The 16225-nt window shown below is 40.3% G+C and overlaps 1 protein-coding gene across 5 annotated transcripts in view; it reads right to left on the bottom strand.

Moving 5' to 3' along the window:
• Nucleotides 1-16225, bottom strand: part of LOC132540450 (uncharacterized) — a 53611-nt gene that overhangs the window by 23554 nt on the left and 13832 nt on the right. For all 5 annotated transcript variants that reach the window (XR_009551630.1, XM_060198179.1, XM_060198180.1 and 2 more), the window contains exons 3-5: nt 10552-10576; nt 6371-6439; nt 1326-1421 (exon numbers count right to left, since the gene is read on the bottom strand). Coding sequence is in view for 4 of the 5 variants with exons in the window: in XM_060198179.1 (XP_060054162.1) it covers nt 1326-1421; nt 6371-6439; nt 10552-10576 (190 nt within the window). In the remaining variant the exon portion in view is untranslated. The remainder of the gene's footprint in view (nt 1-1325; nt 1422-6370; nt 6440-10551; nt 10577-16225) is intronic.

Raw genomic sequence — 16225 nt, 5'->3', positions numbered from 1 at the left:
GCAGGCATGGGAAAATAAATAAATAAATAAAAAACTGAGACACTGAATTACAGGAAAACTTAATCTGAAACCATAGCAGAGAATCATCCACAAAGGAGATTCAGTTACATGCCATCATTACAAATAAGAGAGATGCATCAGCTCAGTGGCTTTTTGGAGGTCCAGCTCAGTGTTGTTGTTTTTTTTTTTTTGTGGGGGGGGGAAGGAGTCTTTACTATTGACTGTTAGTCCTTAGCCATATCTCCCAGAAGCCTTAAGTGCTACATCAGCTTGTCATGTTCAAGTCTTTCTGTCCCAGTGCAACCATATACTGGCAATACCTTTATCACAATTTCTATCAGATTTAACATAGAGCTAAATTCATGGGCAGGATCCAGTTACATAAAGACATTCTAGAACTGTATTTCTCAATCACTTTCCAGTTTTTAGAGAAACAATTCATTGTGGGAGGTTGTAGTACACTAAAGTAGAAAGTCATTATTGTAGATACACTATTATTCTGGCACATTCTTTGCTCTGCATGTCAGTGCAGTCAGTCACTGTGTAAAAGTCCCTCTATCCCAGCAAAGTGCATCCAGTGAAATAAGAAGAGCTTCAGGATAGTTTAGAAGTGGATGAGCAGCTACTCTATCTTCTTATGTGTAAAGCAGAGCTCTGTCTCCTACAGCTCCACAACAGCACTGAGACAATGATGCTGATGGCATCTTCATAACAAAATGTTGCTGTGAGCTCCTATTTCTGCTAACTATGTCTCTCAGGATTTGAGCCTTTCTATTGCTCACAGCTATAAGGGAAAAAAACTCACTAAATATCTCTTTATTCACTTAATGACCTGGTGTTAGGAACTGAGATATAACTTAGCATTACAAGTGAAGATATTTCTAATTGGAACTTCATAATTGTCATATCTTTGAGGTGACAAGAATCCCAGAATCTTCTGTGATCTGTCACACTACTAATATGATGAGGGCTCCCATGGGGGCTATGAACAGGAAGTCCATTTGCAATGAAGGATAGTGGGGGAGGGGGCTCATTGTGGACTCAGGTATTGTCAGAATTACATACAGACTGTGGAACAAGCTGGGCGGGTCCCCATGGTCAGGGAGAGCCTTTTAAGTGTGTTAAGTACAGCTGAGCATTTCAGAGAATCAGCCTGAGGCCACATGTCTGATTTACATTTTGGCTTCTGTACTTTATACATTATATGTTTGAGTTCCTGACTTTCCATGACTCCAGAAAATTGTCTAACATTGTGTGAACTATGTAACAATGAACATACTACAAAAATGGCCATTGAACAATTCAATGAAAACATTTCTACACACCGTTTATCAAACTGTTCTTCTCTGACAGAGGTTTCAGACAGTCCCTGACTGGAATGGCCCACTTCTGAGGATATGTGAACACAGGGCTGGATTCCTCTTCAATAAACATTCATGGAAAAATGAAAATAGAGAAAGCTATTGGCATCCCTTAGAACACAGAAAATAGTAAGCATCTCTTTGAACACAAAACCTGATCACATTGTCCCAGCACATTCATAATGCCCTTTATATCTGACTGAAGTGAACAACCAAATAAGACAGGTAGCCTGTTATAGATTGAAAAACATTTGGACATTCCCCAAATTATCAAGCAAACTGCTACTGACTAAACTATCCACTTCTAAGGAATGTCATTTGTACCTAAAAAGAGATCTATGCCTTCCACAACTCATCCCAACAATATTCACAATTGTGAAGCCATGAAACATACCAAAGTCCCACAGCAGGGATCTGACAAAGACATACTGCATTTTACAAAAAAAAAGTCTTTACAAAGATTAGTAACCTTTCATTTGTGAAACATGAATGAACACCATGCTCAGGAATAGAAGTGAGGTTCTGAAGGAAATACCACAGCCAATTTTATGGAGAATCTAAAGTTATGAAATACACACAGATGTAGTAAAGAACAGCAGTTCTCAGAGGAGGAGTGGGAGTGGAGAAGTTGTCCAAAGTCCACAGGTGTTTCCCTTATTAAAAAAAAAAATCAGGGCTGGGGAGAAGGCCTCATGACTTTCATGCTTGAAAAGCAATAAGGATCACTTGAGAACTCCACAAGACAAGGATCTCTTCAAATACCCACCAAGCCACAGGTGAGTGCAAAAATGTGTGGCTTATTGACAGAGAGGGGTTGAGAGAGAGATTCCTAGGCATATTCAGGAGTGGCTAGTACCAGTCAGAGTTTGCCAGCTGACCTATCACTTCTGGTGTGAGTTTTACCAATAGAAACACTTTTGAAGGGAGGAGAAAATCATCTAAAATTTGCTAATTTACAACTGTGAGTCCCCATTGCTTTTTCCCCTTAGAGGATGGAACAGCAGCAGGGAAACCCGATATTGGTATCAAGGTCACAGAATGGCCAGGTGATTCAAGATGAAATCTACCCTCCCAGTGGTCAAGAAGTGTGGCTAGAAAGTAGGAGCCATTTTGCAATGTTTTCCTGATCAGCTAGGAAAAATGGTGAAGAATCACCTCAAATCTCAACAAATATAACCAGAATTTATTCAGAAACTCACTGGGCCACAGAGTGCTACTTGGGTCTGGCTGGCAGTGGACAGGGGAATTGGGTCTGGGATTTTGGACCCTCAGGCATGAGTCTCTTGCATAACCATTGTGCTATCTTATCTTTCACCCTGTTTTATCTTTTGGTCTCCAGTGAGTGATTAAGCTGAAAAATCTACTTACAGTTAAAAAGCCCTCAGGATCCCATAGCCCACAGGGATAACATACAAAATTCCATCAACATCACAATGGTTTAAAATTCATTGTGCTTCACCTCATGGATTGAGGTAAAAGGAAAACAACTGCTAATATTTGCAACTGTGAACTCTTAAGTACATTACTTAGACACAAGTCAATCCAGGGAATTGTGATCAGTGGATTGAAAAGTAGTGATGGGGGACCCTTCAAGCCTGTAAAAGCTATTCTCAACATAAGGAGGTGCCATCTTGCTATTCCAATCCACTTTTCTCTTCAGTTTGAACATACCTTACCTTCCATATTGCAAAAGCAGCTGTATCAACATTAGACTAACAGCTCCACCCAGTACTGAAGCACATCAGGGGCCAGAGGCGACCAGCTTCAAGGATCCAGGAACCAACCGACCAGAAACCACCTCACACCATATATAAATATCAACACCCAGGAAATTTATGTAAATTTCTTATAAGTACTGAACACTAACCAACTGCATGCATGACTGGAGCTATTTTGTGTAAAATTCATAACACACCAAAGATAATGGTCAAATCAAAAAGAAACATTGGAGAAATGAACTAGGAAAAAAGCCCGGAAAAAAAATCCAAAAAAGCTAGAAGCAAATATGAATGAGGAAAACATCCAAACACTAATAGATGCAATAATTACAGGATTGAGGAAAGCTTCTGAAAGTAATATCAGAAATAGGGAAACAACAAATGAGACTCTCAAAGAAAACACTACATGGAGGTAATTAGAAATGAAAACTGAAGTAGCTGAGGTAAGAGCACAACTAGCTGAACAAACATATACATATCTGAACTGGGTAACAAAATATTGAGCTACAGAAAACACCAGAGGAGAAAGAGAGCAGAATAATTGAAGCAGAAATCAGAATTAGCAAGACTAAGGATCAATTAGAGGAAACTAAAAAGAAAAAAAAACAAAACTAAAAGAGATTAAGAGATACAGAAAACAACAGAAACATGGGGTGACTTGAAAACAAGTGATGTACATATAACTGGCTTGCAAGAGGAAGAAAGAGAGGAAGGGGAAAATAGCATTCTAGAGGATAGTTGTTGAGCACTTCCATACTCTATAAACGACATAAAAGTCATAAGGGTCCAAGATTCCAAGAGAGTCCCAAACAGAACTGACCCAGAACTAAAGACACCAAGACATACCATATTTAGAATGAAAAGGAATAGGGTAAAGAAAGGATCCTGAAGGCTGAAAGAGAAAAACACAGAGTCACTTACAGAGGAAAACCCACAAGATTATCTGATTTCTCCACACAAACTCTAAAGGCAAGAAGATAATGTCAAGGCCAGAAGAGAATGGCAAGGTATATATTGAGCACTCAATGAGAAAGGCTTTCAACCAAGACCACTGTATCCTTCTGCACTGTCATTCAGACTATATGGAGGCATAAAACCTTCTCACATAAGACTTTCAAATCTGAGGCTCCAAGGTCTCAATCAATCTCCAGTACCACTATGAGTCAGATTGAGCAGTGCTCTGGTATTTCACTCTGTATCTCCTCTCTCTTTATCTGTCTCTCATTAAAATAAAATAAATAAAATATTTTAAATATAAAGCTATTATAATAAATCAATCCTGAAGATGCTATGAAATATATATGCTACGAATAACAAAGTGGGAATATAGATCTATTAAATCCCCTAACCAAAAACGGTAAAACCACAAAACAATTGTACACAAATACTCTATTTGAACAAAACACCTAGAAAAGCAGAAGTGCACTTGGCTGAGCCTGGGATCTCTGCCTAAGTCCTCTGCCTGTCATGTGAAACCATTTAGAGCAATTAGTTTCAGTATGAGAAGGAAAAAAAACAACTCTGTAAATGCTAGATCTGCAGGAAATGATACCAGTGACTCTTCAATGCTATAAAATTTTTGGGTACTAGGAGATCTGGAGGAATAAGCTTGACTCTTATTAGTGGTTAAAGCAGAAAGGGGACTTGGGTGACTAGTGGACAGGGGACTAAGGACATGGACTTTGCATCTTGGCACAGGCCTGATGCTTCATCACCATGGAGAATATCTGTGAGCTACATATGATTTCCACATCAGTCATCAAGGGGCACAGGTGAGGAACGGAGCCAATCCATCCTCATTCATGGAAATGTTATTTGGAATTTTGAAGTGTCTTGTCCATTTTCCTGTACTAATTGGGAATCTAGGACAGGAATATTTTTGTTTCCTTGGGGAGTGGAAGACATCTCATTCTGAGACACCCCAGAGAAACTGAGGCCAAGCATTAGAACCTCATTTAAGATCCCTGATTACTATCTGTATCAAATGTTCTGGCTCCAACACTTCTAGGAAAGAACTTATGCCTTAGTTAAGTAATGGAACAAAGAGGAAAACATAAATGCAGGTGCAGCACTTTCTGTCCATGTCTCAACTCCTGATCCTAAACACCATACAGAGTCTGCTAAACAAAGACTCCCAGGAAGAGAAGTATGGTCCCCTGTCATCTTCCTCTGCATTATCACTCTTCACCCTCTCCCTCCTGCTTTCACATGACCAACCCAAATGACCATGAGAGGGCTTATCAGCCAAAGGAATTTAGGGCATTCTAAACCAGCTGTGCCATGAACACTGCATTGATTAGTTCCCACAAACTGCACCTGACATCTGCCCATGATCAGCAGAGCTCAGATTGTTGTGTCTAACTCTCACACCTGGCACATGAGAAAACTGTGTTTCTGGTCCAAATGCATGTGAGAGTTGTGTTTCCTATGTTTTCACTACAGGTCAATTTGAACCCACCCTAATAGTTTCCTGTTTCACTCCTAGAGATTTCTATCTAAATAAATCCAAGGACCCCATGATTTAAAGTAGCCAAGAAATATTTCTGGTCTCCATGTGTGATCACATTGAATTCCCAAAGCAGAGCAGACCATTCTAGCTCTTTGCAATGAAATTAAAGGCAGAATTCTTCCTTACATGGCACTAAAATAGGAGAGAACAAAAGGAAACTGAAATACTTTTCTTTGTCTTTCTGGTGTCACAGCTCCCATTCACACTCTCAAAAACAGAAGGTCTAACTCAATGCCCCACACCCCTGTCATCCATATTCAGGGAGTTTTCCTAACTGGTATCTCTTGGATCTCATCAACCCAAGAACCTAGTTCTTCAGGGAGCTCTACAGTATTATCTTTAAAGGCACACACATACAGAATACAACTCAGATGTGAGCTGTTAGGACATCTTGTCTGATGCCACACATGAGAGAATCTAGCAAGGATCAGTGCAATAAGCCAGAAGATGGCAAAGTGAGATGATCTCATAAGTGGATTTCCAGAAAGAAAGAAAAGAAAAATGAGGGTGAAACATTAATAAACTTGAGGCCAATTTCAGCACACTTGAAGGAGAATACACAAAAGGGAGACAGATAGGGGTGGGGTGTGTAGGGGTGTAGACAGATGGGTTGGGGCCTGTGCAAAGGGTAGAGGAAGGGAACTATACTGATGGACAATGTTTGCAGGCAGTTATTTTGAGGGATGTGAAATTAACCAGACACAAAGGGTCTGGTAAAACATTTTCATAATAAACACAAGTGACACAGTATTGTATAACCTAAGTATTGCAGAGGGACTTACCTAAATTTGGAGTATACAGGTCATTGGATCCGAAGACAAGCACTGGAGTGCTGGCAGCCTGTTCTCCTTCTTCATGGGGCAAAAAGAGGAGAGAAAAGACAGGAGACACTCAGCCCAGGCTTTGCAGTGAAAAACATCTGAAAACTACCAAGTACCTTCCACTCATGACAAGGAACTACATGCCACTGTTTAAATGACAGAGAAGCTTCACACCCAATACTAACATCTTCACCTATTCCGCCTCAGGAGACCCACACATACTGTCAGTTCATTCCTCACAAGTCTTACAGGATTTTACCACTGCGCCAATCTCATGGATGGGATTACATTATAATCCAGGTATTACATTCTAATGCATTACTGCTTATTTCATCTTTTAATTATATTTTTTCTTATTGGACAGAGACAGCCAGAAATCAACATGGATTGGTGATAGAGAGAGAGAAATAAAGAGAGACACCTGCAACACTGCTTCACCACTTGTAAAGCTTTCCTCCTGCAGGTGAGGACCAGGGCTTGAACCTGGGTCCTTGTGCATTGAAACATGTGTGCACAACAGGCGTGCCACCACCCAGCCCCCATTGCTGCTTAATTATTCCTCAGTTTTTATACAAGCACTTCATCAGGGAGATGGTAATGTACTAAAATTGTAAATGACATATGGTCATACCACCCAGAACAGGCCTAATCTCATCTGAAACTATAAACATAATCATCACTAAAGAAATCATATTGACCATCCTTTGCTTTGCATGTCTTTGTAGTCACTGGCTTGGATGCCCCCCCATGCCAACAGAGTTCATCCAATGAAGGGATAGCTCAGCACAGTGGGCTGTAAGCTCCTTCTGCTCTCTGTAACTTGAACACATACAAGACAGAACTTGTCAAACTGTCAAAGCTCTTTCAAGAGCATCAAAGATGCTGATTCCTATTTAGTAACTAAATAGTCCTTCTAGGGTGTGTCCTTCAGGATTTGAGTGCTTCCACTGCTTTTGGCAATAGTGACAAAATCTCACTAAATACCTATGGATTCCTGTTTTGATGCCAATGCTGAGGAAGACTCTAGAACTGGAAATTATGTTAACAGCTATTTCTAAATGTTACCTCACTGAAGTCACAAGTATGAGCTATTCAGAATGCCTGGGTCTTCTGTGAGTTGTCATAATAATAATATGGGGGTCAGGTGGCAGCACACCTGTTTCAGTGCACACGGTATGAAAATATATGTTGATGGTTCCTTCAGATTGTGTGAACAGGCAGGCAACGGGAAGTAATGCTAGATAGTAGGTCCCTCTAAGGGGCTCACTATAGATGCAGGCATTTCCAGAATTACACACACAGTATGGTGCAGCTTAGGAGGCTCCTACTGACTCCAAGGACAGAGGCAGCCTTGTCAGTGTGCTAAGTACAGCTGAGCATGTCACATAACTGAGGTCAAATTTTGGCTTCTCTACTTCAGACATTTATCTCTTTGAGTTCCATAATTTAATGGATCAGTTCATGAATCCTAGCAATGACTCAGCATTTGTGTCTAAAATAGTGTTAATAATGAACATATTACAACAATGGCCCTAGAGTCAAAACAGTAAGGTCATTTCTACTCATCTCTTGGGGCTGCTTGTATGTTCAGAGCTACCACCTCTGTTCCATCATTGATGACTCTGTGGACTGCAACAGATGTTCAGGGAAATTTATTACCAAAGAGTCAGTGGCTAGTATCCTTTATTCACAGTCAAAATCTGATCACATTGTGCATCAATGGCCACCAGACTGAGTGGGCTTTAGAAAGACTCAGTGTCTTATGAAGGCTTAGTGTTCCTCTTGAGGGAGAGGCTGAGGTCCTACAGTGACCATCCTCCCAGAACCTTTACCCTCCCAGGTGTCTCACATCCTTCCTCCTTCTGATTCCTCAGTAAGGGCTACTCTCCCTAGGAAACTCAGAATTCAGCTCCCAGTCAATAGCATGGCAGACTGTTTACTCTTGCTGTCACAACCACAACAAACACACTCTGAATCCCACAGATTTATGGGGAAATCATATGCTTATTCTAAGGAAAAATGTCCCAGACCCCTAAGTAGATCCCCTAAGGAGTTACCTGACTTTTAATAAAAACTTCCATTATGTTATCACAGGATAAAGAGGTTTTATTAGTTCACAGAAGACATTGATGTCTTTAAAAACAAACCACAGCTATCATGAAATAATTCAAATGAGCAATGCAAAATAGAACATAGTGAGCCAAGAACACACTACAGAAAATTAGACTTTTTTTACATGACAATCCCATGTCCTTATTTTACTATGCAACTGAGCTGGACAATCCACTGCTGTGTGTACTACAACAAAATCTGTGCAATGTATCCCATGCTGCATGTAACAGACTAGAGTCCATAAGACACAAGCCATTCCAGCCTTTACTGACTTGGATCTTAAATTACTTGAACAAGTTGAGAGAAGATGACTTTAGACATGAACTTCAACTACATATTGAGGTAGGTAATCAGTTCAGAAAACAGAACTATTTGTTGTGAACAATCAGTTCAGAGAAAGAACATTTGCCATAGAATTATAATAAAATTAAAACTAGAAAGAAAAGCTTGCTTTACTTTTCAAAATCACACAAATAAGGGTGTTGTTCTACTAATAAAACTGATCTGCTAACTGAACTGTTTTTGTTTTTTTTAACACTTTAATTTGAGGCTATCATTTTACCTGAGAGTTTGACTCAGAGTTAACATATGAATGGATCAGTATAACATTATGGTTGTGTCATGAGATATAACTCAGGAGTCAAACCTATGTAAATTTTAATGGAAAACAAAAAAGTGAATAATTAATAACAAGTTGGGTACATGGGCAAAAAATGGGACACTGAAGATGAAAGAATACTGGGGACCAGGCAGTAGCACAGAAGGTTACGTACACATGGCACAATGCATAAGGATCCTGGTTCCAGCCCCTGGCTGCCCACCTGCAGGGGGTCACTTCATAGGCGGTGAAGTAGGTCTGCAGGTGTCTGTCTTTCTCTCACCCTGTCTTCCCCTCCCCTCTCCATTTATCTCTGTCCTATCCAACAACTGCAACAACAGCAAAGATAAACAACCAGGGTAACAAAAGAAAAAAAATAGCCTCCAGGGGCAGTGGATTTATAGTTTAGGCACCAAGTCCCAGCAACAACCTTGGGAGGCAAAAGAAAAAAAAAATAAAAAGGTAAAAAAAATTTAAAAATCACACTCTAAAAAAAAAGTCAGAAATTCTATATCTCATATCTGTTGTATCCTATCTTCCCTTAAAAATGTATACCATTGCCACTGAAATTTGGGAAAATGAGACATTTATGGTGGGCAGTTAATACACACTTTCGATTACATTGCAGAAACCACAGACACACCTCCACTATTTAATAAAATTAAATAAATAAATTGCACAGATTTTGTTGTAGTGCACACAGAAGTGGATTGTCCAGCTCAGCTGCACAGTAAAAGAGGGACATGTAATTGTCATGTATAAAGTCTAATTTTCTTTTTTTAGTATTTTATTTTATTTATTTATTCCCTTTTGTTGCCCTTGTTGTTTTATTGTTGTAGTTATTATTGTTGTTGTCATCGATGTTGGATAGGACAGAGAGAAACGGAGAGAGGAGGGGAAGACAGAGAGGGGGAGAGAAAGATAGACACCTGCAGACCTGCTTCACCGCCTGTGAAGCGACTCCCCTGCAGGTGGGGAGCCGGGGTTCGAACCGGGATCCTTATGCCGGTCATTGTGCTTTGTGCCACCTGCGCTTAACCCGCTGCGCTACAGCCCGACTCCCAAAGTCTAATTTTCTATAGTGTGTCTTTGGCTCACTCTGTTCCATTTTGCATTTCTCATGTGAATTATTTCATGATAGCTGTGGTTTGTATTTAAAGACATCAAAGTATTCTGTGAAGTAATAAAACCTTTTAGTGCTATGATAACATAATGTAACACACAGACCCACTGCACCTATGACCATAACTACTCCATAGTCTGAGAAAATGGGGCCACTTTAGCTCTCTGGAAGTGAGCTTTTCCATCAGTATAGACCCTGAGCCATTCCCACCATGGAGTCAGGGCTTTGGAGAAACTAAAACTCACAGGCAAGCCCCCCAAGACTTGTCTATATTGTGTCCTCAGCTGCTGAAGGATTCAGAGTACTTACCACTGACATGTTCCACTGGGAAGTCCTGTAAAGAATACAGAAAAGACCATGAGAATCAGATATGTTGGAAGTTTGTTCTCTTGGAGTATCTCTGAAATCCTGAGGACTGAAATCAAAATCCTTGCATGCATGGAGAACTTGTGTCAAAAATGTCAAGTGTTTCCTGAGAATGCATACCTCAATCCAGTAGTATCTGTTATTAAATATTCTTAATTCAAGAGGAGAATCTGTCACTATAAATACCCCTCAATATAGTTAATACACTGATATTGCCAATTTTGAGTCAAGTATCAATTGTAGAGATTCTCCTTATCTCTCCGAGTTCAACAACACCTCATATGTACTAACTAAGGGAACAGTTTTTCAAATTTGCCCATAATTAAAAGAGAAAGCACCAAGGGAAATTCCAAAGGCATGACCATAGAGTAGCAACAACTGTATGGCTAAGCCGCCGCCCCCCCCCCCAAAAAAAAAAAAAAAACAACATTAGAAAAGACAATGAAAAAAATCACCTGATATCTCATCAAAACACAGCTGGGGCTTCTAAAGAAACTCACTTAGCCATAGGTGGGTGCAGGCACAAGTGACCAGTAGGCAGAAAAAGGGTGAGAGAGAGATTCACTCTGCTAACATTCTGAAATATAAACAGGGAAATCCAACACTGCAGCCACAAACCTAACTGGTGGCTCAACAAAAGAAACTGGACTGACAGTGAAAATTGAGATGGAACCAAGCTATCACAATGGCAGTGCTTACAGACAAGTAGATATACACACATCTGGAGAACATATCAAGGATAGGATTAAGAAAACATATTATGAGAGTGCTTGAAGAATCTAAACATATGCAGAAAAATATCCAGGAATTTAGAGATTATATTAAAGAGTTACAGAGTACAAAAGAGTAACAACAAATAGGGTTCATGAAAAAGACTAGAAAGCAAGAAAGAAAAAAACCCTAGGGTTACAGTGAGTTAAGGACAATTTGAGTGCAGTTATGGTTCAAGTATTTGATCTAGGAAATAGAATAAATCATGAGAAGCAGAGATTACCAGGGCTATAAGAGCACACACCCTCAAATACTCAGTCTTGGTCTGTGAATTCTAAGATGTTGGTAAGGAATGATTTGGGAAATAGTAAGCAATTCAACCTTAAACAGAAAGCTCCATCAGAAAGACAAATATAAGAGTGACTGGAGGGGGCAGAGCCAAGATGCCTGTGTACACCTATGTTTATAGCAGCACAATTTATAATGCCTAAAACCTGGAAGCAACCTAGGTGCCCAACAACAGATGAGTAGCTGAGAAAGCTGTGGTATATATACACAATGGAATACTATTAATGTAGCTATTAAGAACAAGAAAGGAACCTTCTCTGACCCATCTTGGACAGAGCTAGAAGGAGTTAAGTGAGCTAAGTCAGAAAGATAAAGATGAGTATGGGATGATCCCACTCATCAACAAAAGTTGAGAGAGAAGATCTGAAAGAGAAACTAAAAGCAGGATCTGACTAAATTTAAGTAGGGCACCAAAGTAAAAACCCTGTGGTGAGGGAGGGGGAGGGTGGGCATTCGGCTTCTGGGGCGGCAGGGGAGTGGGAGGGGACAGGGTCTTTTGGTGGTGGGAATGGTGTCTATGGTGGTGTACACTTCCATTAAATTGTAGTCATATAAATCACTATTTAATTAATATGAGATGGGGAAAATTGATTGCATGTCTTGAACTTTTTAAAACACAGACTGAGTCTTTTTAATACATAGGCTGAGTCATTGATATGTTGACTCAAAAGTCTAGACCAGGGAGAAGCAACCAGTGCCACAGCTATATACAAGATGTTGGGTTTTGTACAGCAAATCCTAACAGAGGGACTTATTAAAGTTAACCCAATTACCAAATATTGTGATGATAACAACGACTATCCATCATCTTCTTGAACCCTAAGACAGCAGGAACCTCACATTTCCACTATAGAGCCTATATTTCCCCTAGTCCTGGAACTCAGGGTGAGGCATGATTTCCTGCATGCTTCTCTCAAGTCATATAAAATAACATTGCATCCGCTGATCACAACCTAATCAACTCGAGTGCCACCTCAGCAGGCTTCACTTCAGACTGTGTCCAGAGACTTCAGGTGTGGAATGACAACACTTTAGCTTCATTACTCAGGTGACACCTTTCCTTTCATAGTATTCTCTAATTCCATTCCACATGGTTCACTTTCTAACAAAGTCCCAAATCCTAGATATAGACCAGGTCCCCTGAGATAGAGCATATGTTCACACATATCCATAAACTAGGTTAAAATATATACCTGAAAGCAAAAGTACACAAGGGTTAGCCGTGAGTAACCCCCCAACACTTCATCTGCACTATTCCAGCCTTTAGTTCCATAATTATTCAATAATTTGTTTGGCTTTGTATGCTCACTCTCTTTTCAGCCACCAGGTTCCAGATGCCAGCAGGATGCCGACCAAACTCCCCTAGACAGAGGACACTACCAATGAGTCCTGGAGCTCTGCTTCCCCAAAAACCCATCCTAATAAGGAAAGAGAGAGGCAGGCTGGGAGTATGGATCTACCAGTCAGTGCCCATGTAAAGTGGGGAAGCAATTATAGAGACTAGACCTTCCACCTTCTGCAACCCACGATGATCTTGGGTCCATACTCCCAGAGGGATAGAGAATGGGAAAGCTATCAGGAGAGGGGATGGGATATAGAGATCTGGTGGTGGGAATTGTGTGGAGTTGTACCTCTCCTACCCTATGGTTTTGTTAATGTCTCCTTTTAAAATAAACAAACAAAAAATAAAATAAAACATAAAAAAGAAAAAGAGTGACTAGACTACTTGAGGAGGAGGAGGGGGAGAAAGGAACAGAAATCATATTCAAAGAAATCACAATAAAAATTGATCAAACACAGACAACATTCAAAACATAGATACATATCCAGAAACCTGTGCAAATATCATGTTTCTAAGTCCAAAATGGTCTAAGACATATCATAGTAAAATTATCAAATAATGAAGACAAAGAAAAACATTATGGGGAGGAAGGTAGTGATGCACCTAGTTGAGCACTCACACTACAGTGCATAAAATCCCAGGTGCAAGCTGCTGGTGCCCACCTACGGGGGGAAGCTTCACGAGTGGTGAAGCAGGGCTGCAAGTGTCTCTCTGATTCTATCTATCTATCTATCTCCCCCTTTCCTCTCAAATTCTGTCTCCACCCAATGATAAAGATTTAAAAAAAACATAAAAGAAAAAAAAAACTTTACAGGCTGCTATGGAAAGGAAGAAAGTTACATACAAAGACTGGGCTTTCTGGCTTCCCTAGATTTCTCATAACAAACCCTAGAATTAAGTGGTATAATTTTTTATGTTTCTTATTTTGTTTGATAGGACAAAGATAAGTTTATAGGAGAGTGGAAATAGGGAAAGAACAGGAGAAACACCTGCAGCATTGCTTCACTGCTTGTAAATCTTCCCTTTTCAGGTAGCAACAATGTCACTGCACTTGATAATACATGCACACTAACAGGTGCACCACCATTAAGCGCCAAATCAAATATTCAAAATATTAAAAGAGAATAGCAGCTGAGACATCTGGGGTGTGGCCATGGAGTAACTGTGACTGAAAAATCATGCTCTGAAACAACCAGATAAAAGGACAAGAAGAAGGAGGAGGAGGAGGAGCAGGAGGAGGAGGAGAAGGAGGAGCAGGAGGAGGAGGAGGAGAAGGGAGAAGAGGAGGAGGAGGGGGAGGAGGAGAAGGAAGAGATGGAGGAGGAGGAAGAGGAGGAGGAGAAGGAGAAGGACAAGAAGAAGAAGAAGAAAGAATATTACAACATTGCATTAACAAGGGGTTTGGAGAAAATCAAGGAGACAAAAGTGTGTATACTGTACAGAATTGGGGGGGTGGCCCCGCATAAATATGTTGAGCTAGGAACTGACACTTGGAAGCTGACACTATTCTGAATCACAGGGAAGAACTCACAGAACTAGTCTAATTAGCAGAGGACAGCAGGTTACTCAACAGAATCAAAAGCTGTGGGCCAGGAGTCGGGCTGTAGCACAGCAGGTTAAGCGCAGGTGGCGCAAAGCACAAGGACTGGCATAAGGATCCCGGTTCGAACCCCGGCTCCCCACCTGCAGGGGAGTTGCTTCACAGGCGGTGTAGCAGGTGTGCAGGTGTCTATCTTTCTCTCCTCCTCTCTGTCTTCCCCTCCTCTCTCCATTTGTCTCTGTCCTATCCAACAACGACAACAACAATAATAACTACAACAATAAAACAACAAGGGCAACAAAAAGGAATAAATAAATAAAATAAATAATAAAAAAGCTGTGTACCTATTCGAATATATGGTGGAAATGGGCTATGAGAGCCCAAAATAAAGTCTGGAACAAGGGAATAAAAACTCACTGCCTAAAACAACACAAATGACTATGATAGATGCTCAACCCACAAAGACATAATGAAAAAAAAGAGAAACAGAGTCATCTGCAGGCTAAACAGCAAATACCACATTTAAGCAAAACATCAACAAAAAGATTTGGAAAAAAAATGTCTGAGTTTGATCTCAGAAAACAGTATTAAGAAAGTTCAAGATATGTGTCCAGGTGATGGTGGAGCACCCATGATATAGTGCTCAAGGACCCACGTTTATGCCCCTGGTACCCACCTGCAGGGGGAAAGCTTCAAAAATGATAAAGCAGGGCTGCAGGTGTCTCTCCATCTCTCTCCTCTATCACCCCTTTCCCTCTCAACTTCTGGCTGTCTCTGTCCAATAAATAAATGAAAGTAATCAAATTTTTAAAAATAAATAAATAGACTCCAAGCATAACATATAAACACAAATACATAATCTTAGGGAACATTTCATGAAAGAGCTATAAAATTTACAGAGAAAAGCAAAAGTACACAATAGTCTGCAGTAAGTACCCCTCAACACTTCATCTGTACTATTTCAGTCTTTACTTCCATAATTATTCAATAATTTGTTTGGCTTTGTATGCTCACTCTCTTTTCAGCCACCAGGTTCCAGATGCCAGCAGGATGCCGACCAGAATCCCCTGGACAGAGGACGCTACCAATGAGTACTGGAGCTCTGCTTCCCCAAAAACCCATCCTAATAAGGAAAGAGAGAGGCAGGCTGGGAGTATGGATCAACCAGTCAACGCCCATGTTCAGTGGGGAAGCAATTATAGGAGCCAGACCTCCCACCTTCTGCAACCCACAATGACCTTGGGTCCATACTACCAGAGGGATAAAGAATAGGAAAGCTATTAGGGGAGGGGATGGGATATAGAGATCTGGCAGTGGGAATTGTGTGGTGTTGTACCCCTCCTACCCTATGGTTTTGTTAATGTCTCCTTTAAAAATAAGTAAATAAAAAATAAAATAAAACATAAAAAAGAAAGAGTGACTAGACTACTTGAGGAGGAGGGGGCGGGAGAAAGGAACAGAAATCATATTCAAAGAAATCACAATAAAAATTGATCAAACACAGACAACATTCAAAACATAGATACATATCCAGGAACCTGTACAAATATCATGTTTCTAAGTCCAAAATGCTCTAAGACATATTATAGTAATATTATCAAAAAATTAAGACAAAGAAAAACATTATGGGGAGGAAGGTAGTGATGCACCTAGTTGAGCACTCACACTACAGTGCA

This window comes from Erinaceus europaeus, chromosome 9, assembly GCF_950295315.1.
Source record: "Erinaceus europaeus chromosome 9, mEriEur2.1, whole genome shotgun sequence".
Classification (NCBI taxonomy): Eukaryota; Metazoa; Chordata; class Mammalia; order Eulipotyphla; family Erinaceidae; genus Erinaceus; species Erinaceus europaeus.
This window is presented reverse-complemented; position numbering and strand designations above follow the sequence as displayed.